This window comes from Mustela lutreola, chromosome 8 (assembly GCF_030435805.1).
Source record: "Mustela lutreola isolate mMusLut2 chromosome 8, mMusLut2.pri, whole genome shotgun sequence".
Lineage (NCBI taxonomy): Eukaryota > Metazoa > Chordata > Mammalia > Carnivora > Mustelidae > Mustela > Mustela lutreola.
Genome location: NC_081297.1, coordinates 48,878,347 through 48,905,358, shown reverse-complemented (window position 1 = coordinate 48,905,358; position 27,012 = coordinate 48,878,347). Strand labels below are relative to the sequence as shown.

The window sequence follows — 27,012 nt, the reverse complement described above, 5'->3', positions numbered from 1 at the left end:
GTTAAAGCCTTCCCAAGTACTGATAATTTTTAAGTCCAAATGCAGGTCCACAATCCCTTATCTGACACCCTCCAGACCAAGTGCCTTTCATAATCAAGATCTTACAGGTTTCAGAAATGTAACATACCATCTATTACCTACTGTCCGCCGGCGAGGTCTAGGGCAGCACTCTAGGGCAACAAAGCAGAGGGATAATTCTTCTGAAAAACATTTGAATATTCACAGTGTATGAGATAGATGAAGATTCTAAATAGCTAGCCATCGGGTCAGGTTTTGCCACGAAGCAACTTTTGGTGCCTGATTAGAACACTCTGAGCACTTTAGATGTCAGGATTGCGGACTTCAGGATTGCGGCCATGGCAGAAACAACCGGAAAACGACTTCTGGTATAATCTACACAAAAGCATCCACTAGTGGTATGCAGCGTGTTTGAGGAGCACACACTGATTTCAGGAATTCAGTATTTTTCAGAAGGGAAGCCCCTCCAGGATTCCAGTGGAGACTGGAGTGGAGTGGGTGGAGGAGCCAGAAGTGGTGAGAACAAAACCAGAAACGAAAATGAAAATACTGAACTATTTCTAAGGTTCCTGGCAAAGTTAAGATTCTGAGTCCTTTGTCCCTTATTGTAGTCATTAAAGGGACTGCTCTGATCCTCCTGGTTCCGGCTCCCCTCCTCCAAAGTCCTGTGCGGCTTATCCTTCAAGTGTGCCAGAATAAAAAATAATAATAATAATAAGGCTAAGGGGAGCCTGGGGGCTCAGTCATTAAGCATCTGCCTTCGGCTCAGGTCATGATCCCAGTGTCCTGGGATCGAGACCCACTTTCAGCAGTAAGCCTGTTTCTCCCTCTCCTACTCCCCCTGCTTGTATTCCCTCTCTCGCTGTGTCTCTCTCTCAAATAAATCAATAAAATCTTAAATAATAATAATAATAAGGCTGAAACCAATGTCTTGTGAATAGACATCAGAAAAGAAAATACAAATTAAAGTTAAGCTCTGGGGTTTAAGCTAACGCATAGGAAAAAAAAAAAAAAACTTAAATTAAGACACCATCTTGCGGTGCCTGGGTGGTTCAATGAATTAAGCCTCTGCCTTGGGCTCAGGTCATGATCTCAGAGTCCTGGGATCGAGCCCCACATCGGGCTCTCTGCTCAGTGGGGAACCTGGTTCCCCCTCTCTCTCTGCCTGCCTCTCTGCCTACTTATGATCTCTGTCTGTCAAATAAATAAATAAAACCTTTAAAAAAAAATACCAAATTTTTAGCTGTAAGGTTGACAATGACAATATACTGAAGATGTAGAGAAGACAGTCTTGAGTTACTTGTTGGAAAGTAAATAGTACAAACTCTATAAGGACCAATTTGGCAACATGAAAATCAAAACCACAAATACACATGCCTCTGACCCAGCAATTCCATTTCTAGAAATCTTTCTCACAGACAGTCTCACCTATGAGATAAATGACACAGGTACAAGGTTAGTTACTAAAGCATTGCTTATCATAGCGAAGTATTAGAATCCTAAATTCTGAAAGGTCTAGTACCAAAGTTGCAAGTATATTATAGAATACAATGTAGCCTTTCAATCTCTAATTGAAAAACATAAAAAGCAGGACACTGTGTATAAAATACTACTATTTGTATAAAAAGGAGAAGAGGGTATTCATTGCTCTTATAGGCATAAAATATTGCTGGAAAGATATAAAAGAAACAATGATGGTTTCTAGGGGAGGGCAGGAGAAAGAAGAAAAGTTATCACTCTATGCTCTTTTGATCTTTCAAATTTTGAGTCATATAGATGCTTTATCTAGTCAAAAAATAGAGAGATGAAGCTCTATTAAAATATTCTTTAATTTCAAAAAATTTTTCAAAGAGGTAACTTCATTGAGTAGGTGGACATTTGGCAAAGACGGAAGGAAGTTAGATATTCAGAGCTCTAGGAAAAGGTGTCCCTGGAAGAGGAAACAGCCAGTGCAAAAGTCCTGAGGCAAGAATATGCTTGGTTCATTAGAAAATTGCAGAGGCAGCCAACGCAGAAAAATGTGACCTCCTATTTTCAAAGGCTCACTCTGGCTGCTGAATTGAGATTAGATTGCAAGTGGGAAAGGGCATAAAGAGGACCAGTTAGGAAGCAATTACGGCAATCCAGGCAAGAACTGATGGTAGCTCAGACCAAGTGGTAGCAGGGGAAGGGATGTAAAGTAGTCATATTATGGATAAAATTTGCAGGTGGAGCCAGTAGGTTTCCTGATGGAATAAATATTGGAGATAGCTGAATAAGAAAAAAGAGAGAAGTCAAGACTACAAGAGGAGCTGATCTGATGTAAAACCTAAGGAGGTCCCTTTTGCACATGTTGAATTTTAATCTATTATATTAGGGCCAGGATGGAGTAACAGAGATTAGATTTACTTGCCTTCTTGAAACAAACAACAGGGGCGCCTGGGTGGCTCAGTGAGTTAAGCTGCTGCCTTCGGCTCAGGTCATGATCTCAGGGTCCTGGGATTGAGTCCCGCATGGGGCTCTCTGCTCAGCAGGGAGCCTGCTTCCTTCTCTCTCTCTCTGCCTGCCTCTCAGTGTACTTGTAATTTCTCTCTGTCAAATAAATAAAATCTTTAAAAAAAAAAAAAAAAAAAAAAAAAGAAACAAACAACAGCAACAACAACAAAAACATCCAATATATGAAACAATAGTTCTCGAGACATTAAATTTCAAGTAACAAAGGACAGTGATTGCCCTATGATTGCCCCAGGTTACTGCCTCGAGAGAGTTTCCAAGCAGAGGTACTGGAAGGAGAAACCTAGGTAGCACTTAGCTGACTCCCTAAGCTGAGCCAAGCGTGCAGGGAGACCAAGGCTCCTGAAGTTCATAGAACTGAGGATCAGAGACAAGGCCACAAAGAGAGAACTCCAGAGATCTGCAGGAGAGCCCTACGATTTTCTCACCCATATGTGAGAAAACTATTCAAGGATAGATATATGACACGATTATATGGAAGGGTAGCAGGCAATCAGCAAGGGAGGGGGAGAGGGTGGGGGGAGTGCCTGATCCCACCAGCTAGACTGAATTCATGGGCATTAGGTAGTAGATACTACCTAAGGGTATTGCCTCAGGGGTAGGAGACAATTAGCCCCTAGATGAAATGCTGCTCTGGTCCTATCTAACAAATGTTAAAAGCAAGACCCAAAAGGACCAAACTGTTTCCAAGTAATGTAACGGAATCCCAGAACAACGCTCTAGAATATTTATAGAATTACAAAAATATCCAGCACCCAACAAGATAAAATTCACAAAGTCTGGCAACCAATCAAAGAATATGAAGCATACAAAGAAGCAGGAAAAAATGATACATAATGAGAAGAAAAATACATCAAAACCAAGCAAAACCCGACAGATATAAGAATTAGGAGACTGACTGGAGATTAAAACAATTGCTCTAACTTCACCGTGTGTGCTCAGAAAATAAATGTCCATTACACACCCAAAAAGAGATGCTGAAAACACTATTTGATGTATAAATTTGGAGTTAAGGGGACAGGTCTAAGCTAAAAATGCAAAGTTTGGTGTCATTGGTCATTGGAATAGATGGATGTTTAAAGCCACAGGGGTCCAATAAAGGCACCAAGGGAGTGAAGATAGAGAAAAGAACCAAGGCCTATGCCCTGAGGCATACCATTATAAAAGTCTGAGAGAACAGGAAAAATCAGCCTAAGGAGGCTCAGAAAGTGTGACTATTACGGAATAAATATGAATCTCAAAATTCATACATGTTATGCCCCAATAATGGGTCAATGATTAAAGGAGTGAGACTGATACAAAGCGAAGGTCAAGCAAAGCTTTATTTTGCACCAAGCATCAAGAATCTAACTGAACGTTCGGGGCCGCACCTCTTGCACAAGAGGACGACCCTTTTCTGTTTCACAGGCTAGCTTTTAAGGGCAAAGGCCATGCAGTCGGACCTGGCCACGCACAGGTGGCCAATGAGATTGTAACACACACAGGAAACTCCACAGTGATGCTAGGTGACCAATTGAGTTACAATTTACCCTAGTAGACATTTGAACCAGCCTATTACAACTTGATTGGGATTGGCGCCAAAAGGGCTCCCAAAGGGCAGGGCCCATACTCCTTGGTAACCAGGGAGACAGTATGCATGCCCCCCACTGATCGGATGTCTCCACCTGGCCTGACCCACCTTTGTATCTGGACTTTGCTATCTGTAAATCCCCTGGGGGAAGGAGAGCAGGGACAGTTTCTAAATAGGTCCTTACAATACATTAAAGCCCTGACTCCAAACATGAAGGTATTCAGAGTTGGGGTTCTAGAAGATAATTAGGTTTAGGTGAGGTCATGAGGGTGGAGAAGAAAAGAAAGATCTCTCACCTCAAACAGGCACCAAGAAAAGGCTAAGTGAGTGTGCAGCACCGCAGCTGTCTTCAAGCCAGGAGGAGGGACCTCACCAAAACAGAATCTGCCAGCATCTTCTTCTTGGACTTCCCAGATTTGAGAACTATAAGATACTGCCACCCAGTCTTCCATCATAGCAGCCTGAACTAAGACAGTGACTACCGAAGTAGGAGGAAAACCTGTAGAGTTCAGAATTTTGTTTTTGTTTTAAGATTATTTTATTTATTTGACAGACAGAGATCTCAAGTAGGCAGAGAAGCAGGCAGAGAGAGAGAGCAGGAAGCAGGCTCCCAACAGAGCAGAGAGCCCAATGTGGGGCTCGTTCCCAGGACCCTCGGATTATGACATGAGCCGAAGGCAGAGGCTTTAACCCACTAAGCCACCCAGGCTCCCCAAGTTCAGAATTTTGAACCCAAGAAAAGAAAATGCATCAAGGCAAAGGACTGATCAATTGATTGAGTGAGCAAATGGCACTGATGGGTCAAGATGAAGACTGAGGATTGATCCTGGTGATGAGGGAGCAGGAGGCTGGCTGAGGACAAAGCAGGAGCTGGCGCCTTGCACCCCCTCTTCACCCTTTCCCCTCCATAAGTGTAGCGTCCCCAGGCAGCCCTGACTGCCATGAACAATAAGCAAATAGTTAACTTGCAGAGCTCACAATCCTGCTAGACAGGAGTCTCCCTTGGCTTACAAATGTCCTAAATCTCACTAACAAAGACGATTGATAGCAGGATTGTGAGACCCCACCAAAAAGTCTCCCAACTATCTTAATGTTAATGGCTGGTCTAAAGACAACATTGATCCAGCAGCAAGGGCAAGGCCTCCGGCAGGCCTGGAACATCCTGGCACCTTGTAGGCCCTCTTTAGCATATGAAAACTCCACTGACACCTCCCTTCCCCTCACCTTCCCCCAACAGCAGGGTACATAACCTGCCATCCCTCACAATCTGGGGCAGCAGCTCTTCCTGCCCACGGGTCCTGTCCCCGTGCTTTAATAAACCACCATTTTGCACCAAAGATGTCTCAAGAATTCTTTCTTGTTCATCGGCTCGGGACCTCAGCCCACCAAACCTCACCTAGGTTATAGAACTTCATCACTGGGATAGAGCAATGCCAAGGTCACCAGAGAGCTAGAAAAGCACAGTCTGATGGAATGATGGGGGGCGAAAGCCAGACTGGGGTTGGAGAGAGAGTGGAAGAAGAAGAACTAGAGACAGAAAGTATAATCAGTTATTTTAAGGAATTTGTTGCAGGAAGGAACAAAGAAATAGGGGAAGCTATTAGAAGAACGGGAGCCAAAAGAATGTTTTTGTTTTTTTTTTTATTAGTTAGAGAAGTAAGGACGTGCCTATAGGCTGATGGGAATTACATAATAGGGAGGGGAAATGACGATGGAGGGTCGAAGTGGGGGAGAGACAGAATCCAGTTGGAAGCATGGATGTGTTACCCACGCCAACAGACAGGCAAGCAGAGTCTAAGAAGTTGGCATTTCACCAGGGGTTCTTCTCTAATTTTTCATTTGTCCTGGTGAAGTAGAAAATAAAGTTATTGGCTGAGAGTGTGCATGAAGGATTTGGGGGTTTGAGGAGAAAGAAGAAGGAATGAAATCATCACCAAGGAGAGTGGGAGAGAGGACAGATTAGGGAATTTTGGTTCCTGGGAGCATTAAGGATCCACTTGAGACTCATGGTCATGAATTAAATGAGATGGTTCTTCTCACCCTTGTGAGACAGTTGTAGGAGATGAGCTGTGTGTTCTCGCCCTATCAGATGCACCAATAAAGGCATAGAGGGTGCAGGTTTCATTTTGCCATGCGAATATATTGAAGCCATAGAAGGGCACAGGAGACCAGGTTGTATGCAAGAGAGCTATTCTATTGAATTTAAGCTGGGTAAAGAGGAGATCAAGTACAGAGAAGGTAATGGACAGTAAATGTGCAGTAGGGTTGATGTATTGAGGGTTCCGGTATTCTAGGATATAAGAAGTGTAGACCTATAGGAATTGACTTGGCCAAATAAGAGGTGGTGGCAAAAGAATGGGGTATGCAAAGTTGGGGTAATAGAAAAGGTTGCAGTTACTGGTAACGAAAAGGTCTATCGAGGCATTAGTTATGGGGGGTTGTGGCTGGGGTAAAGTGGAAGATGAAAGCGTTGGAGAAGATTTGTGGAACTATAAAGCCAAAGCTTTAGAAGGCTCAAGTCTCTGTATTTTGAAATTGCCAAAAACCATGACAGGGATAGTGCTAGAAAGACAGTGAGTCATGAGCCAGGTTCCAGGAGAGGACTACAGCCATGAGTAGATGTAAATGATACAGTCTGGTGCCATGAGCTTCAGCACTCAGAGGCTAGGAAAAGACGAGAATGGTCTGTATATGGTAATGAGGCTGAAGGGGTCATACTGCCAGGCCCTACAGAAAGGAGGCTTTGGGGGAAAGACAGTCACCAACTGAGTAAGTTGCTAAAGGGTATGGTAGCTCATGGAATTCACTCTTGTGTCAAGGGGCCCAGTGTCTTTCTACCCATGGTCACTTAGCAAGCTGCTTAACCTCTCTGAGCCTGTTTGTCTCTAATAGTATCTCACACCAGTTTCATTCGATAGTATCTCATACAAATACTGAAGAGTTAAATGAATAAGTACATGAAACAGACTTCGCAAAGTGCCAGGCATTATTGTAAGCTATGCTGGAAGATGTCCTCCAGGTACCTTGCCGCTTTAACTTCCATAACCAGAGGGCAAATTCTTTCTCTGTGACTGTGATCTGAGAATCACGCTTTTTACCCCTTTACCCTCTCAGCAAACCTTTCACTCAGTCTTATGTAATGCAATAAAAATTACTACTATCATTAAAGGTGTAGGAACAGGGAAGTAGTATGATTTCCAGGGTCTCAAGAAAATTTTGAGCCCCCCACACTCAAGAAATTCCTCCCCATTTCTGGCTGGCAGTTGAAATGTCATTAACAAGGAGCAGAAGTCCTTCAAACCTTTCAATAGAGGTCAACCTGATGAGTTGATTTCTATCTATTTGCTCTGAAGGATAAAAGATGGTAGTGAGGACAGTACAGGATGCCCAAAGGGGATCCAGCTGCCGAGGACCAGCAAAGGAGGTTAGGGTCACCTAAGACAAACAATTTCATAAATTGCTGGGGGACGAGGGAATGTTTTTCCTTCACAAGTAGAATGACTCCCCATCACACACTCCCAAAGTGGAAGTAGAGTTCACCTAGGCCCAACTGACATGATTATTGTTTTCTGAAATCTCTCTCAGAGTTCCTCTGGCCAGTCTCTAAGGTTCACTCTTCCCCACACTCATACCTGTGCTTGGTTCCATGAGAAGATTAGAGACTCTCCTTTGGGAGTTCTTTGGGACATTGGCCTCTAGTGATTGCAGGATTTTTTGGGTTTTTTGCCCTGGGTCTTTCAACCATGTACTCAAGAACTATTTGCTTTTTTTTTTTTTTTCCTGGCTTCTCTAAATTTTTATTCTAGACATTCTCTTTCTCTCTCTCTTCCTGTTGGAAAGCTTAGATTCCTCTTGTTTTTTATCTAAAAGATAAAAAAAATCCTCTTGTTTTTGATCTAAAAGAGATCAAGAAACATTTTTATTTTACTCATGAATAAATGGATACTCAGAAAAACCTGAGCATATTATGCCAAAAATATTTCGCAGTCAGTTCCAAGGAGCGAGGACAAAAAATAATAATAATTTGCTTACACGCTAAACATAAAGGGAGACAGAGATTGCAAACAGTCTGTTAAGAGTTCAGACTGAATAAAGTGACTAAAATTAGAACTAGTGCCTTACTGGCATTGTTGGTATCCTATGTCCTTTATATTCCCTTGTAGTAAAACAGGCCCTGCACTCCAGGAAACAAGACCCATTAGGGAACTCTCACTCTGAGTTTCTGCTCTCCCCTTTGGAATTCCCCCCACTGTGGTTCCTGTTGCCACAATTTCATTGCCTTCCATCATTTATCTCGTTGCCCTCTTTCTCTGGCTGAAGGGCTGGCACACCAGAAATTCTATTCCTTTGGCTTCTTAGCACAACTGAGAAAGTCTGAATCTTTCAAAATTGTCTTTTTAATTGAAGAACAAAATTAAAAATAAAAGAGTGTGACTTTAAAGGGGCAGCCTAAAGGTATTCTTTGTGGTAATGGAACAGTTCTGTATCTTGATGGCACTGGTGATTATGAATCTCCTCAAGTGATAATTTTATAATTCTGCAATCTCACACAAGACTACACACACACTTTGTGCAAATAAGTTTCCCAGGTTTGATATTGTGCTATAGTTACATAGAATGTAGCCATTAGAGGAAACTGATGGAGGCTACACAGGACCTCTCTATGTTATCTTTGCAACTCCCTATCAACCTATACTTCAAAAGAAAATGATTTTTTAAACCATCATTAAAATATAATAGCAGAGTTCATGAATATGACCAAGATGAATAAGTTTCTGTACCCATTTTCAACAACAGATCATCCCTAAAGAAAATCAATAGGAAACATTAGGTCAGATGCATCCAAAAAACATTGACAGAACAACCCACACAACAGCAACAGGGTACACATTCTTCTCAAGCATACATTTTCTGGCATTGATCACATGTTAAGTCACAAAAGAGGTCTTAATACGTTTAAGAAGATTAAAATCAGGGGCACCTGGGTGGCTCAGTCATTAAGCACCTGTTTTTGGCTCAGGTCATGATCCCAGGGATCACTGGGATCGAGGCCCGCATCGGGCTCCCTGCTCCCCAGGAAGCCTGCTTCTCCCTTTCCCACTCCCCCTGCTTGTGTTCCCTCTCTCACTGTGTGTGTGTGTGTGTGTGTGTGTGTGTGTGTGTCTCAAGTAAATAAATAAAATCTTTTTAAAAAAAGATTAAAATCATATCAAGCATCTTTCCCGACCACAATGGCAGGAAACTACAAATCAATGACAAGAAGAAAATTGGAAAATTCACAAATATGTGGAGATTAAACAACATGCTTCTGAATAACCAATGGGCCAAATAATAAGTCAAAAGAGAAATCAAAAAATACCCCAAGACAAATGACAATGAAAATACACCATGACAAAACTTATGGGATGCAACAAAAGCCCTTCTAGGAGGAAAGTTCATAGTGATAAACACCTACATTAAGAAGCAAGAAAGGGCTCAAATAAACAACCTAACTGTATGCCTCGAGGCACTGGAAAAAGAATAAACTAAGCCTGAAGCTAGTTGAAGGGAGAAAGTAACAAAGGTCGGAGCAGAGATAAATAAAATGGAGACTAAAAAGGGCAAAAGAAAATGAAACTAGGAGCTGGTTTTTTGAAAAGATAAACAAAACAGACAAGCCTTTAGCTAGCTTTACCAAGAGAAAAAGAGAGAGGACTCAAATAAATAAAATTATAAATGAAAGAGGAGACATTACAGATGATAACAAGAACAAAAGATCGTAACAGACTACTGTGAACAATGTCTCGCAACAAACTGGACAGCCTAAGAAGAAATGGATACATTCCTATAAACATGCAATCTACCTAGGCTGATTCATGAAGAAATAGAAAATATGAATATACCAATTACTAGCGAAGAGATTGAATTGGTAATTAAAAGAAAAAAACCTTCCAACAAAAAAAGCCCCAGGACCAGAAGTCTTCATTGATGAATTCTACCAAACATTTAAAGAAAATTAACACCAGTCCTTCTCAAACTTCCAAAAATAGAAGACGGAACAGTTCCAAACTTATTTTATGAAGCCAGCTTTACCCTGGTACCAAAGCCAGAGAAGACAGTATAAGAAAAATTCAGACCAATATCCCTGATGAAGAGAGATCCAAAAATCTCAACAGAATATCGACAAACCAAATTCAGCAGTACATTAAAAGGATGATACACCATGATCAAGTGGGATTTATTCCAAGGATGCAAGGATAGGTCAACATCCACAAACCAGTGGAATATACCACATTAACAAAATGAATGATAAAAATCATATAATCATCTCAGTAGATGCAGAAAAAGCATTGATAAAATTCAACATCATTTCATGATAAAAATTCTCAAACTGGAGAGAACGTACCTCAAATAACAAAGGCATATATGACAAGTCCATAGCTAACATCATACTCAACAGTGAAAATTTGAATGTTTTTCCTCTAAAATCAGGAACAAGACAAAGATGCCCACATTCATCACTTCTATTCCATGTAGTACTGAAAATCCTAGACAAAGCAATTAGGCAAGATAAAGAAATAAAAGGAATTCATATTGGAAAGGAAGAAGTAAAACTGTCTCTATTTGCAGATGACATGAAATTATACTTTAAAAAACCCCCAAATCCCACCAAAATAAACTTGTTAGAACTAATCAGTAAATTCAGTAACTTGCAATATGCAAAAATCAGTTGTGTTTCTATACACTAACAACAAACTATGAGAAATTAAGAAAACAGGGATGCTTGAATCGCTTTGGCTCAGGAATGATCCCAGGGTCCTGGGATCGAGCTCCCTGATGAGCTGGAATCCTGCTTCTCCCTCTCCCATTTCCCCTGCTTGTATTCCCTGTCTTGCTGTTTCTCTCTCTCTCTCTCTCTCTCTCTCTCTCTCTGTCAAATAAATGAATAAAATCTTTTAAAAAAATAAAATTTAATTTAAAAAAATAAATTAAGAAAATCTTATTTACAATATCATCAAAAAGAATAAAAAACAGGAATAAATCTAACATACACCAAAAACTATAAAACATTGATGAAAGAAAATAAAGAAGATACAAATAAATAGAAAGCTATTCCAGGCTCATGGACTAGAAGAATTGGTATTGTTAAAATGTTCTTACTACCTAAAGCCATCTATAGATTCAGTGTACTCCATATCAAAATTCCAATGGCATTTTTTACAGAATAGGAAAAAAAATTCCTAAAATTTATATGAAACCACAAAAGATCTCGACTATCCAAAGCAATCTTGAGAAAGGAGAACAACGTTGCAAAACCACACTTCCTGATTTCAAACTCTATTACAAAGCTATAGTACTTAAAACAGTATGGTATTGGCATAAACACAGACACAATGACACAAAATAGAGAACCCAGAAATAAACCCACACATACAGCCAATTCAACTTTTAAAAAGGAGCCAAAAACATACAATGGGAAGAGGGTGGTCTCTTCCATAGATGACGCTGGGAAAACTGGATTGTCACATACAAAACAATAAAACTAGACCATTATCTTACACCATACACAAAAATCAGCTGGAAATAAAAGGTCTTTAATCCTAAAGATGAACATAAGACTAAATCCATTAACCACCTAGAAGAAAATATAGGGGGTAAGCTCCTTGACATTGGTCTTGGCGATGACTTTTTTCATTTGACACCAAAAGCCAAGACAACAAAAGTGAATACAAGCAAGGGGGACTACCTCAAACTAAAAATCTTCCGCTCAGCAAAAGCAAGCATCAACAAAACGAAAAGGTAAACTACAGAATGAAAGAAAATATTTGCAAGCCACATATCCAATAAGGGATTAGTATCCGAAATATACAGGGAACTCATACAACTCAAAAGCAAAAAGGGAAGTAACCTAATTTTGAAATGGGTAAAGGACCTGAATAGACATTTTTCCAGAAAAGATATACAAATGACCCTCAGGTACATTAAAAAGTGTGCAGCATCACTAATCAGAGAAATGCAAATCAAAACCACAATTAAAAATCACCTCACAGGGGCGCCTAGGTGGCTCAGTGGGTTAAGCCTCTGCCTTCAGCTCAGGTCATGATCTCAGGGTCCTGGGATGGAGCCCCGCATCAGGCTCTCTGCTCAGCAGGGAGCCTGCTTCCCCCTCTCTCTCTGCTTCTCTGCCTACGTGTGGTCTCTGTCTGTCAAATAAATAAATAAAATCCTAAAAAAAAAAAAAAAATCACCTCACCAAAAAAAAAAAAAAAATCACCTCACATCTGTTAGGATGGCTATGAAAAAAAAGATAAAAGATAACAAACACTGGCAAGGATGTGGAGAAAAGGGAATGCTTGTACACTCTTGTTGGGAATGTAAACTGGTACAACCACTATAAACAACAGTATGGAGTTTTTTTCAAGTAATTAAAAATAAAAATACAGGGCGCCTGGCTGGCTCAGTGGGTTAAATCCTCTGCCTTCGGCTCTGGTCATTATCCTAGGGTCCTGGGATGGAGCCCAGCATCGGGCTCTCTGCTGAGTAGGGAGCCTGCTTCCTCCTCTCTCCTGCCTGCCTCTCTGCCTACTTCTGATCTCTGTCTTCTGTCAAATAAATAAATAAAATCTTTCAAATAAATAAATAAAATAAAAATAGATATGATCCAGCAGTACCCCCTCAGGGTATGTACTCAGAGGAAACTAAACCATTATCTCAAAGAGGTATCTGTACTCCAATGTTCTTTGCATCATTATTCACAATAGCCAAGGTGTGGAAAGAACCTAAGTGTCTGTCAAGAGGTGAATGGATCAAGAAAATACAGTGTATATTACATACAATGGAATATTAGTCAGCTTTTCGTGTTTTTAAAAAGATAGTATTTATTTAAGAGAGAGTGAAAGCCAGAGAGAGCACAGAGGGAGGGGGAGAAGCAGACTCACCACTGAAAGGAGAGCCCGATGCGGGGGCTCGATCCCAAGACCCTGAGATCATGACCTGCGCTGAAAGCAGGTGCTTAACTGACTGAGCCACCCAGCATACTTATTCAGCTTTTTAAATAAAGAAATCCTGCCATTTGTGACAACATGGACAAATCTGGAGCGCATTATGCTAAATGAAATAAGCCAGATAAAGACAAATACTGCACAGTATTGCTTATATGTGAAATTTCAAAAAACTTTTTTTTCAAATCAAAGTCATAGAATCAGAGAGTAGAACAGTGGTTGCCAGGAGGTGAGGTGTAGGGGAAACAGGGAGAGGTTGGTAAAAAGGTAAAAGCTTTCAGGTATAAGATGAATAAAGTCTGAGGACTCATGCATAACAAGGTGACTACAGTTGATAACATTACATTATATAATTGAAATTTGCTAAGGAACTAGAACTTACAGTGTTCTCACCCAAAAAAATACTTTTAAGGGTAAATATGTGAGGTGATGAATCAATGTGTTGGGGGGGGGATCCTTTCACAATATATGTGTATAGGATATCATCACATCAATTATACCTCAATAGAGCTGAAGAAAAAAAAACAGTTTTCTCATATTTTTAGTTTTAAAAAAAAAAACAGGTATGCAGAAAGTGTAACATCACATTTCTACAGAATATATTGTCACGCTAAGAGCGACTTCGGAGGGTCCCAAAATCCTGCCAGAGCTTTTTGTGCTGGTCCATTCAATTCCTTCCATTAAGTCCTTCAGCCCCTGGGTACCATCTTTTCTCCCTGGCATGAGAAATTGATCCACCAGTCCATTTTCTTCTGACCAAAGAAAGGTGACAATTCACCCACTTTTGAAAGTTGTCTTTTCCTGAGTTTCAGGTGAAGCAGACACACATTGCTTTCCCAAGTGAGGCGTAAAGCCACATGATTGATATCCTTCAAGTCACAATGAATGATTCTCTAGCCCTTCTAGGCCTTGGTGATGAGTTCTTCCTGGCTCTGAAGTCTCTGAGGATGATTCATCGAGAACCCCTCTCCGCATTCACTCAGGGAAATGACCCTGTAGTGAAGTTAACCATAACTATCCTGCTGCATAAGGCAGTAACAATGAGCAGAGTCTGTCACTAATGCCCAGGTCATCTGCAAAGGAGTAACCCAAAGAGACTGACGATCCTGGCATAGATGGATTTCCTTTATCTATTGCTTGTCTGATTCCAGGTTATTTTTTCATGTCATCTCAATTATTTTAAAAGGACAGTTTCTACAGCATGAGGAAGTTTCTTAATATTTTTCCAATTCTTCTTTTCTCTAGAGGAATCACCCTTCTCCCACCCAAAACATGGTGGTCCAGGTTATTCTGTCAATTCCATTGCATATGTAATGACAGGCAGGTAGACAGAGGTGGTTATGAGGTACACAGTCAAGGAATAATGGCTTTAGGCTGTTGGGTTGACTTGACACTGTCCTTCCAAGATTCCTTATTATAATTCTCCGTTGATTCTTCAGATCTTTCAATGACAGTTCTGTTGACTTTATCATGTGTTAACCACCAGTCTAAGGTCAATCATTGAATGTAGCCCTTTTGGTTTACTAAAAATCAAAGTCCTTTCCTGAGGGCCCCAAATACACACCTCTTGGCTTCTGGTGAAAACTGCTCTCTGAAAGCCTCATGTCCCACTCAACAGACCAGAGAGAGTCTCCTCTCACTCCCAGTCCATGGCTTCCATAAGACACCCTGTTGGGGCAACTGCCGCCTTAGAGAGGCTTCCTGTCCACAGTTCAAGAACTAATTACCCTCAATTATGTCATCATTTTTCATTATTAATCAATTTGTGGTGAAGAATAAGTTTGGGTTTTTTTAATTTCCATTCCCTTGGAAAAAAATAGAAGGGAGAGCCTTTGGGTGCATCCTCACCAGAATTTTCAGCTGTAACATCTTGGCACAGAGTTTAACTCAAAAAAGACATTGTTGTTTGACTGACAAACTGATCAAAACCATGAGGAAAGCAGATGAGAGCATGTTCAATTTCTTTTTTTTTCTCATTTTACTAAGTTATAATACTGTGTTATACAAAAAATATTATATTATACAAATTTATTAAAAGAAAATTAATTTTCAAAAGACTTCAAAATAACTTATACCTCAAAATTTTACACTTAAAGATCTTTTTTTAATATACATTTTTTTTGTTAACATATAATGTATTATTTGGTTCAGGGGGACAGGTCTGTGAATCATCAGTGTTATACAATTCACAGGACTCCCCATAGCACATACCCTCCCCACTATCCATTACCCACCAGCCCATTTCCCCCCACCCTCCTCCCATCCAGCAACCCTCAGTTTGTTTCCTGAGATTGAGTCTCTTATGGTTTGTGTCCCTCTCTGGTTTTGTCTTGTTTCATTTTTCCCTCCCTTTCCCTATGATCCTCTGTCTTGTTTCTCAAATTCCTCATATCAGGGAGATCATATGATAATTGTCTTTCTCTGGTTGACTTATTTCACTCAGTATAATACCCTCTAGTTCCATCCACGTCGCTGCAAATTGCAAGATTTCGGGGGTTTTCAATGGCTGCATAGTTATGCTTAAAGATCTTAAACAGCCCATTCTGTATGTGGACTTCTGAATGAGACTCAGGTTTTTCTCATGAACTTCAAAAGCAAACTATGGCACTTGTGTTGGTGGTGTCCATGCTGATCCACAATAAATCTCAGCTGGAAGAGGGGAGGAAATCTGAACTCCCTGTTTTCATGACAATGCAGTACGAGCGGCTAGATGCCTGAACTGCCACGACACAACAGCCTTTCATCACCCTTCTCTGTGGCTCAGGTCTTGATGTGGAATAAGACAAGTCAGCCAGAACTGGGTTATAGCCATGATTTATTAGAAGGAGATAGTAGACACTGAGTATGATAAAGTAAATGGAACTTCAAACAGATAAAAGGGAAACAAAAAATCAAGGGTATGCCCAACCATAAATTTCAGAGTCAGAACTGTAACACCAGATAACCATCAGGAAAGGAGAGTCCTTACGGTACAGTTTAAGATAGGAGCACCCTTCTCATGTTGTTAATCCATAGTTGGTACTCAGGAGAGAAGACCCCACAGATTCAACCACACCAAATGACCGACACAGTGTAATGACCAAACACTACTTCCAGGTAGGTACCCCAATAATCAAGGTCTATTTAAATCATACTCCCAAGTCTTCATTCATTCACGGTGAAATAATGGGAATATTAAAAAGAACGGACACCAACAGATTGGTCATAGCCCTTGGAGGGCCATGTAGCACATCTATGCATTAGTCCATTCTGGGGGTACTATTTTCCTGTATTGTCTTCGTTATCCAGTCAAGGTAGTTCTGCACTCGGGTATAGATTCCATACGTTCCACACTGGGGGCCCCAGGACACCAGACCAGCTACGTAGAATTTGAGGGTCTCTTCATTGGGAACCCGTACAGCAAAGGCTCCGCCACTATCCCCTTCACAACTATCAACACCCTTCTCCCCTCCAGCACAGATCATGTTATTCGTGAACACATAGGAATTTATATCCACTTTGACATTTTTACCTTTCACCTCACGGCACTTTTCTAAGGGAGCGATGGGTAACATTGCCCCTCGGAGCAGGATCACATGATCTCTTCCCTTTGTTCGGCCCCACCCTGAGATCAGTCCCAGGTCTCCCACTGAGGGGTTGTATTCTGAAGAGGTGCCTGGCAGGCAGATGGGGGAGACAGTGGGTCCCATTTTCACTGGCTCTCTAAGCTGCACAAGAGCAATGTCATTATCGAAGTTCTTCCGCGTTTCGGGGGCATCCAGGAATACCCAATCCGGATGAATGATCACACGCTCAGCTGTGAGCATTTGGGCTTTTCTCAGTTCTGAGGTGACCACTGAGGTGGACCCAACGTACATGACCGGGTCACGGTTCCCCTCCACAACGTGGGCAGCTGTCAGCACCCAGTACTCATCGATAAGAGCCCCCCCAGCCCATGGGTTCTCAAAGAAGACTTGCCAGGGGAAGTTTTGAATCTCTGCGATGATTCCTCCAAATATCCTCTGTGTTCCTTTGAAGGGCTTACTGGGAACACCACAGACTAGGAAGGAAGAAGAACAAGGCGGAGAGAGAGCAAGAAATAAATTGTTGGCCTCAACAACCTCAACTCAAAAACCTGCCAGGCTTCTGAATTCTCCAGGGCCATACAGCCAACCTTGTATTCAGTCAGCTATCTCAGTATTGGATTCATCCCGAATGTAATCACCAAACAATTCACTTTTCCAAAGCCACAGGCAGGCCTGTGGGAGAGACGTGTTTAACTGAAACAGCATTTGACTTCCTGAGTCCAGATGAGCTAGGGCCTCAACACTATGAACGGCCCCTCTAGAGGCACACTTCATCCTAGCTTCGGCCCATGGGGACAGGGGCCCAGCTGGAAACAGTGCTGGGAAACTCTTTGCTTGCACTGATGATGGAGGAGGCAAGCATGCTACCGTCTTCTGATGCCCAGATGCAGAGTTTATCGCCTTCTTTGCTGAAGTCCTAACTGCAGCTGAGTGCCTCCCAGTGATCCAAAGAAAGGAGGACAAAGAGAGGGTTCTCTTCTCTCCTCTTTCATCTCATGGCCCCACTGATTTCAGGTTTGACCACCTTGCCATCACCAAATACCACTAAAACTGAATTTTATTCCAGAGGAAGTCAGCTTACCTAAAATCTCTCTGTAGTCAGCCTGGATAGACTCTGAAGTCAGCATAAAAGCCTTTGGACCCAGACAGACCTGGGTTCAAAGCCCATTTCTGCCTCCTGCTCACCTTGTGACCTTGTACTCAGTTCACTCCTCTGTGAAATGGGGCTACTCATTTCTCAAAGGGTTGTTGCAAGGACTGGAATGAGATAATAAATGCCACTAACTAGCTCAGCCCCTGGGTCTCAAGAACACTGTGGTTACTACCAGAATCATTATTAATATTCCAGCTTTGCCTGAAAGCCTTCTATCCAATTCTGATCTGTCTGCAATTCCTTGTTTCTTTCATTGCTCCATATCTGGGTGCCAGATAGACACGCACATAATAACTGGGCAAGTCGGGCGCCTGGGTGGCTCATTGGGTTAAGCCTCTGCCTTCAGCTCAGGTCATGATCCCGGGGTCCTGGGATAAAGCCCTGCATCAGGCTCTCGGGCAGCCTGCTTCCCCACCCCCTCTCTGCCTGCCTCTCTGCCTACTTATGATCTCTCTCCCTCTCTGTCAAATAAATAAATGAAGTATTTTTTTTTTTAAATTTTATTTATTTATTTGACAGGCAGAGATCACAAGTAGGCAGAGAGGCAGGCAGAGAAGAGGAAGCAGGCTCCCTGCTGAGCAGAGAGCCCGATGCGGGGCTCGATCCCAGGACCCTGAGATCATGACCTGAGCCGAAGGCAGGGGCTTAACCCACTGAGCCACCCAGGCGCCCCAATAAATGAAGTATTTTTTAAAAATAATAAATAACTGGGCGAGTCAGCTGGTCTCATTTCTACGTGTGGATTCCTCACTCTCAATTTTTAGGTCCTGTTCTTAGGGATTACCAAACCTAACCGGAGCCGAATCTCATACCTTCACTGGCTAATTTCCTATTTCCCGTCAGTTGGCCTGACTCATTGCGATAGAGGAATTCCCCAGCTCCTGGCAGGCCCACTACCCAGTGATGCCTCCACCTCACTGAGCTAGATAGACTCTGTTAGGTCCAGGTTGTTGAGTGCCTTCCCAAGAAGACTGCAGCGACTTTCAGAGAGTGACCCCACACACCGGCCCCTGTACCCACACTCCCTCCCTGAGACAGCCCTGATTACCTGGAACACATTTCGGCAGCTCAGCGCCCAGCAATTTGTTGACCCAGCTCCCGTTGCCAGCGCAGTGATACTCTCCTGGAAAAGCGCAAGAGACACAGGACACACAGTCACCACCACATCTCCTCTTTTCCATTCCCCCTTCCATGCAGAGCCCCAGCTCCTTTGGGATGTGAGGAAGGGACCCAATCAAATCAGCTAGAAGAGAATCTTAAGAACACCCTCTGCCCCACCCCTCTGGCCTTCATCCTGCCAAGGGAGGGGAAGGAACAGTCCCCAAATCAGAAGAGGGAAAATCAGTGAAAAATTAGAAAAATACTTCAAGTGGGAAAATGAATTAAATCAAAAGGGAGGCACCTGGGTGGTGCAATTGGTTAAGCATCTGACTCTTTGGTTTTCAGCTCAGGTTATGATCTCAGGGTCATGAGATCAAGCCCCACGATAGGCTCTATGCTCAGCTTGACTCTTGCTCAGCTTCTCTCCCTCTGCCCCTCCCACTCATGCTCTTTCTCTCTGTCTAAAATAAATAAGTAAATCTTTAAAAAATAATAATAAATTACAAGCAATGAGGTGGTACATATCTTGTCTCATCCGGGCCTTCACCTAATCCTACCAAGGCCTCTCCCTCAAGAAGGCCAGTCCCACAGTATGGTAACTTAACAATGGAAGCATTTTTCCTGTAAGTTCTACATTAAATAATTGGTGAAAAGATGGGTAACCACATGAAAATGGCTATTGGAGGAGGAATTCCCACCACAGTTGGGAAGCTGAGCTCAGTGACCTCTGTGGATTCCCTACGGAAGATCCTATATCCATCCCCATAGGCAAACTGTATCTTTAGACTAAGCCAAGAGGATAAACAAAGTCCATCCCATCGCCTCCATTTCCCTCCAAACTCTCTTCCAACCCAGAAAGATTGTTCTGTTTCCTCTCCAGCACTCTTATTCTTTCTCCCCTTTTCTCTAATCAAAGAAACCTACCACTTTCTTCATCTTCGAGGTAGTAATATGGCTCCTCACAAGTGTAATGAATGACAGAGCCAAATAAAGTATGTTCTGGATCTTCGACTTTACCATTCCGAATGGGTTCAGGAGAGCCACAGTCCACGGCTAGAAGAAGAAGGCAGGCAAGTGATGGTCAGGACAGCCACTTCTTTCTCGGAAGAGTCACTGAGCCAGCTCCATCCTCCCAGCTTCATCCCTCACTCCTTCCCACGCCCCACATCTGCAAGCCCACCTGCGAGGAATCTCCCCAGACCACTGAGTCCTGCCAGTTCAGATAGCCCCTTGAAAGCGACAAGGGGGAACCTGCTTTTCGGCGGTTGGTGGAGGCCTCTGAAGAGGCCAGGAATGGACTTCTATGGCACTACTAACTCTATCAATCCCCCAGCCTCTTCCTTTGAAAGAAACCTCTAGTCTAGCCAGTCTGGGACCAGATCTGGGCTGGCACTTCATGGATGGCTTCCCTTTAAAAAAAAAAAAAAAAAAGTCCATGGGATGCCTGGGTGGCTCAATCGGTTAAGCGATTCGGTTCAGTTCATGATCCCAGTGTCCTGGGATCTAGCCCTGCATTGGGCTTCCCGCTCAATGGGGGGGGGGGGGGGGGGTCTGCTTCTCCTTCTTCTGGTTCCCCTGCTTGTGATCTCTCTCTCTGTGTCAAATAAATAAATAAAATCTTCAAAAAAAAAAAAAAAAATCCAACCCACTCTCTCAGAAGCCTAAGAGGAAAACATGAATTTGAATCTTAATGAACTGATCTTTTAATTCCCGCCAAAGGGGGTGGAAAAAGAGTCCCATTAAAAAAAAATAATAATAGGGACGCCTGGGTGGCTCAGTTGGTTAAGCAGCTGCCTTCGGCTCAGGTCATGATCCCAGCGTCCTGGGATCGAGTCCCACATCGGGCTCCTTGCTCCGCAGGGAGCCTGCTTCTCCCTCTGACTCTGCCTTCCACTCTGTCTGCCTGTGCTTGCTCTCACTCTCTCTCTCTCTCTTACAAATAAATAAATAAAATCTTAAAAAAAAAAAAATAATAATAATAATAAATACATACGTTGACACTTCAGTTTGGAATTACTCCACTTTCCATTACTTTGACAAGTAGAATAGAAAGATGTCGAGCCAACACTTCCCTGGAGAATAATACACATCACCATTAATTTATAAGGAGAGACATGGGAAATCAAATCAGAAATGAAATTGATCTCTGGCCTTGGATCAATGAGGAGTCCTGACCACAAGAAGCTTGGGGACATCTTAGCAGAATTACCCAAAGCACCCAGGAGTTGAGGCTAAAAGACAACTCTGCCCCACATATCAGAGCCCCTTCCCTAGGAAGACTAAGACAGAAGGAGAGTGTCAATCTGGCCATGACTCACAAGGAAGGACTAAAGATCCTGAGGGATTCTGTTTACAGAAAAGGTGTTAAATTGCTCAAACAAAGACATTCAGTAAACCATTAGACAATTCCAGTATGCTCATCCTGATGTAGGGATTAGGGAGAAGACCCTAATGGTACTTTACCTGTACAACTTCAAATCCTTCCAGACAGGTTATCTTTACCACATCTTTGAACACATATTTGGGTTTCTCAGGCTCCCAGACAGAATTGGCAGTAACTTTTTTGGGACAAGGGATTGCTTGGAAAGGACAGGGGGAAAAAAAATTACCAAAGAGTTGGAGAATCTCAATTCTATTTATATCATCCTCATACTTTCTGAAATCATTCAATAGTCTTTAATCCTGGTGCCTAACATCCCAAAAGAGATGTCTAAAATAATATGGCATGACATCCTCCAGGAAGAGTCACTGAGCCACTTCCATCCTCCCAGCCATGTTAGTGGGAGGCTAGTTGAGGCTTCAGTTACAGCTTTTTGAGATGTTACCATCCTGAGATGTAATTCATCCATCTAGCCACCAATTCATCAACTAGCCACCCCAAGTTGTCCGCACCTGCAAGCCAGTTGAAGGATTCCTAGAGTTTGGGGCATTTTTACAACTACTGACAGGTTTAGATCTTGCAGAAGAAGTTAAGTCTCTCAGGATACCTAGCCATATAACAAACTACCTGTTTGGATTTTTACATCATCCGAGGACTTTGACAGCACCAGAGAGCCAATTCTAGGTTACTCACGATCTCCACGGTAGCGCAGTTTCCAGCCCTTTTTTTGCCCTGTTTCGTCAGTTTGGAAGATGACATTAAGAGTGTTACTCTTGGTTTCAATATTTAGTGGCTCAGGGAATCCATTACCACAGTAGGGACCAAATTGCTTGTCTCTTGCAACAAACTAAGAAGAAACGAAATGATGAAATCAGGAGAGAGAAAGGACTAAAAGAAAGAGGTATGATGGAGGGGATAAAAGTAAAGGAGGTAATAAAAGAAGCATCAAATAAGAAGGAGGGGAAGAAAAGAGGGGACAGAAAGAAAGAGAATTTGTCTTTTTTTTTTTTTTTAAGATTTTATTTATTTATTTGTCAGAGAGAGAGCGAGCGAAAGCAAGCACAGGCAGACAGAGTGGAAGGCAGAGTCAGAGGGAGAAGCAGGCTCCCCGTGGAGCAAGGAGCCCGATGTGGGACTCGATCCCAGGACGCTGGGATCATGACCTGAGCCGAAGGCAGCTGCTTAACCAACTGAGCCACCCAGGCGTCCCGAGAATTTGTCTTTGAGGAGAAATCTCTGCGTGAGATGGGAGGAAAATTAATCACTCATCACGTACAAGTAAACTGTCAGGGCAGTGGCCCTCCGAATCAGCTGGTTCCACATCAAAATCTTCCCTCCGCATAGTCACCACCACTTGGTATCCCTCCTCCAACAGGATCTGATATTCACACCTTGAGTTCTCTGGGTATGGATTGGGATAATTGGGACTTGCAATCTCCCCAATGAGTGTAGTGAACACATCCCCACTGCAATTGACTAAGAGAGAAAAAGAAAAAAAGACAACTCAAATACAGAGTCAAGCAAAGGAGATCCTGCCCCATTCTATGACTCTTCTCATGAACTGACCATCCCAGACTGGAGCCCACATGCCACAATTACACCCAAGACAAATCAATAGAGATACCCAATGCCTATGGGGCTTCCATCACATTGCTCGTGTTAGAGCCCCTCAGGCTTATGAACAGTCCCAGGCAGACTCTCCACAGTCATCCATCTCTCCTCTCCAATCATTTAACTTGGCCCTGTGGGCTTGTCTTCCTCCACTCTTGTGGCTCCTCCCCAGCTTATGGGTAACTAAAGATAGGTGCCAAAGCAAGGCTGAGGCTAGTCAAAATTGGAAGGATCAGCAAAGCTGTAACTGAAGCCTCAAGCCATTCCAGATCCCACAGACATGCACTCCACTTGATGCCAAGGTCACCTCCGCAATTCTTCATATCATCATGGAGGAAGTATTCTGGGGGGCAGGAGCAGAAGTAACCACCAATGAAGTTGTTGCAGAAGTGGCTACAAGGGGCATCTGCGAAGTCTGTGCACTCATTTATATCTAGAAAAAGTAGAGAAAGATTGAGGTCAGGAACTAAGACCTAGAAGTAAGAATGAGTTTCAACCCAAAACTACAAGGGTAAGAAGAAGTAGGAAAGGCCTGTCGCTAACATGAATGGATGAATCACATCTCAGGATGGTATTATATGCTACGTTACACTTCTGAAATATGATTGTGGAGCTGTGCCCCACTATCACATGGCTATAAGGGAACTCTCAATGGGAGAGGCCCTTGGCCTTTCTCACAAATGGAGCATTCCAGCTCCAGAGACAACACTCCAAAGGCTGAACGTGATGAGATGCCTTCTGAGGGGAGGAGCAATCAGTACATTCACCACTCTGGAGGATTTGGGCATTTCTGCCAAATCTAAACAATAGTTAGGCCTTATGAGATGATTAACTTTATTTTTTTTTTTTAAGATTTTGTTTATTCATTTGACAGAGAGAGATCACAAGTAGGCAGAGAGAGAGAGAGAGGGGAGGAAGCAGGTTCCCTTCCGAGCAGAGAGCCCGATGTGGGACTCAATCCCAGGACCCTGAGATCATGACCCGAGCTGAAGGCAGAGGCTTAACCCACTGAGCCACCCAGGCGCCCCTCTAACTTCACTTTAACCTGGAGTTAGGGGTAGAAGCACACCAAATTTGAAGGTTTGTTTGCCATTGGGTGGGTTTGAATATGATGCATCCCCCGTGTGATTCTTGGCAAGTTACTTAACCTCCCTGGTCCTCACTTTCCTTTTCTTTAAGTGGAGATCATTACACTTACTTTGAAGGACTGAGGTGAAGATTAAATGAATATAGGTAAAATTCCTAAAACAGTGCCCAATGTATAGTGGTTCTCCATAAATTACTATTTATTACCTATTTTTACCATTATCATCACAACTGAGATATAATCTTGTGTTGAAATTTCACAAAGGCAATTCATAGAAAGACCCAAGTCCAGTCAACACTTCATAAGAATTACAGTCATGAACAGAATCTTTATTCACGGAATCACTCAGTGTTCATTCTGCTTCTAATCTTTTGGCTGGATCACTAAGGCACATAGAGAAGGCTGAGCCTTACCTACAGCAACATAGTAGGCAGCAAACCCAGTGAAACGCTCTTCATTGGAGAAGTCTGACTTAAAGACCACCTGGAGTTTGTTGTAGGGGACTTGGAACTCTTCCACAATTGGGGAGCTGGGATTCTTGCTCGTCCTCTGCCCACAGAGTTTCCCTTCTTCAAAGTCTCCTGACATTATCTAAGAGAAGAGTCAAAAGGAAGCTAAGAAAGGGTAATATTTCAGCAAGAAGGTCGGAGAAGGGGACAGAGAAAATGGAACATTTCACCGCCACCACCCCAGCCCTGTCCTTTACGTGCTTATCATAATATACCTGCACTGAGTCATATGCGCAGTTCTCTGACAGCTCTATGTCCAGATGGGTGAAGTAGAGATGGATCCCATACCCTTCGGGAACTTCTATATCCCAAGATTTCTCTATCTCATTAGGGTACGCCTGAGGATAGTTAGGGGACAGGATCTCCCCATACATAGTAGGCTCAGCATAAACTGATGCCAAAAGGGAAAATACGAAAAAGGACCTGGAAAAAAAAAATACATGTGGAGAGAGGGGTGACCCAGGTACTACTGGCAGACTAGTGCGGTGCCCTAGCATTTGTCATGGGTATAAGGGGGGTGGGGGGAGGGAGGGAACTAGGTAGAAGGGAGGATGGCAGCAGCACATGGGAGAATCTTAGGCTGAGGTAAAGCAAAACGGCCTAGGTCAAACCAAAATCTGGGCTTCAGATATGAGCTGTTTGCTTGAAAAGATAAAGGGAGTAGAGACCATAGACATCTCTGTAGACTCGTGATCACTTACCACATCTCTGGAAATTTGTTCATCCCTGGTGAACAGCACGCCTCTAGGTCCTGGCTCTCTGCGCCAATGGACTTTGGAGCACAGGGGCGGTAGGGCTAGCTGTATTTGTCAAACAAACACAGGCACTTGCTTTCATGGTGGGGGTCACCTGGGGTTCAGTGTTACCTTATAACAGTAACACACAAGTTAAACAAAGCCACACACCGATCACCACATGATGCCTGTCCTCTCACACCCTCCCTGATTCTACCTCAATCAATTCATTTTCTAGACTAAAACTCAATCTTTTCCTTCTCCTATTGCTTCTCTGGATCTTCTCCCAGTTTTTCTCCCTCAAAAATGAGCGCATTCTCCCAATTTTTTCCTTGTCCTCCCTCACCCCCACCAGTGACCCTGTCCCCTCTCTACCAGTCTCTCTCCTGCCCTCACAAAATAGTATCGCCATTTCCACTCAGGTTTCCAGGAGTCTTTCCCCATCATGACTATCCATCTAGCACCTTTGTCCCTCCTCTTTTGGCAAAGATCCCCTTCATCACTTCGCACCAGCTCTCTTTACTACATTTATGATGGTGCATTTCTGGGGGTGCTCCCAATGACTATAGATGGAGGGATGAGCTGCTTTTACTAGGGGAAGGCAGTGAGCCTGGGAGAAGTGGTCTGAGACAGGGCTGGGTGGGAAATGAGACAAAGGGCAGCTGAATGACAAGAAACACAAAAGGAAAGGAAAGGTATCCCCTCGATTTCCTACATTAATTTTCCAGGGTTTGGGGTATTTTCCTTTACTAAAAAAAGATGAGTTATCTTTCCACAGTTCGCAAAGAGTCTTGCCAAAAATGTTTCTAAGCCTGAAAACGATGGTAGGTAGTGGGGTAACCGTGACAGAAGGGAAGGGCAACCTAAGAGAAAGGGGTTGCCTATATTCTGCCCCTTTTCATTTTGTTCCTTCCAGCCCTCCATCTTTGCCCAAATCCTTCCCATGTGAAGTTCTCTGCCTTTCTTTTTCCTTCTATCAAAGTTCTGCTCTTCAATTTTTAAGGTTTTTACCTTCAGAAACAGGCGGGAACAAGTGGGTAGGTCCCTTCTCTCGTGCCAGTGGGCATGCTGGGCAATCCTGCCAGCTCCCAGGGAGAGCAGCACCGGGCCTGGACGCTCCCTCTGCAGGAACCACCGCCGGCCTCTTAGTCCCGGTTCTGTTCTATGACTCTATCCCAGTGTGCATGTCTGAAATTCCCTGATCTAAACAAAGAGGGGGCTGGGAGACCATGATAAGGGAAAGGGTAACTCAGCCTTGATCTTGGAGCTCCCTCTGCTTTTGAAACAAGAACTGCATACTTCGGTCGAACCCAAGGTCCCTCCATCCAGGGCTCCAGGGACGGAAAAGAGTGGGGAATTCCACCAATTACTCAATGTTCTTTTCTAGCCAAAGGGTGTGTTAGAGTTTTCAGGGAAGTCAGGTGATTTGTGGGAAAAGGAGGGGATTAGTACTGTGGGGGGGGGGGGGGGGACCAAACCCAGAAAGTCCAACCCTCCAACAGTGTATGAATCATGACTTAAGGGAGAGTACTTATAAAAAATGCGGGTCATCTCTGCTCCTAAAGCACACTTAATGGTTGGATAATGACTGAGACCTAGACCCACATCTCCAAACATCTGAATTCTATCTACCAGTCAAGCCCTGGTTCAGATGCAATCCAGAATCCCTTACCCATAACCCTTGGGTCCAAATGGGTTTCAAAATCCAGAATTTTACAGATTTTAAAAAGACAGAGCAATATGTGGCCCCAATATTTGGTAATGCCTTCTCCCCTCCCTCCCCTCAAGAGGCTAGAATAATGCTCCATT

General features: G+C 43.0%; 1 protein-coding gene across 2 annotated transcripts; it reads right to left on the bottom strand.

Annotated features, from left to right (window-relative positions):
• Positions 1 to 15,860: 15,860 nt before the first annotated feature.
• C1S (complement C1s) lies at positions 15,861 to 26,382 on the bottom strand. 2 transcript variants are annotated; one of them, XM_059184687.1, is made up of 12 exons: positions 26,215 to 26,382; positions 25,171 to 25,335; positions 24,685 to 24,892; positions 24,374 to 24,551; positions 23,181 to 23,306; positions 22,539 to 22,738; positions 21,956 to 22,109; positions 21,346 to 21,461; positions 20,876 to 20,954; positions 19,807 to 19,935; positions 18,830 to 18,904; positions 15,861 to 17,101 (listed from the first exon to the last, which is right to left on the bottom strand). In XM_059184687.1, the coding sequence occupies exons 2-12, from the start codon at positions 25,191 to 25,193 to the stop codon at positions 16,302 to 16,304; spliced, it is 2,088 nt and encodes a 695-aa protein (XP_059040670.1). In that variant the 5' UTR covers positions 25,194 to 25,335; positions 26,215 to 26,382; the 3' UTR covers positions 15,861 to 16,301. The 2 variants fall into 2 exon arrangements, with proteins under 2 accessions (XP_059040670.1, XP_059040671.1); XM_059184688.1 differs by having other exon boundaries at positions 25,171 to 25,269.
• Positions 26,383 to 27,012: the final 630 nt, after the last annotated feature.

Excerpts from the sequence above, each read along its gene's own strand:
- C1S (XM_059184687.1), bottom strand. The coding sequence starts at position 25,193 with ATGAACAAATTTCCAGAGATGTG. Across the intron at positions 19,936-20,875 it reads TTCCAAACTGAAGTGTCAAC|CCGTGGACTGTGGCTCTCCT; the intron begins GTATGTATTTAT and ends TTCTTCTTCTAG. Across the intron at positions 17,102-18,829 it reads GCTGCCGAAATGTGTTCCAG|TCTGTGGTGTTCCCAGTAAG; the intron begins GTAATCAGGGCT and ends CTTCCTTCCTAG.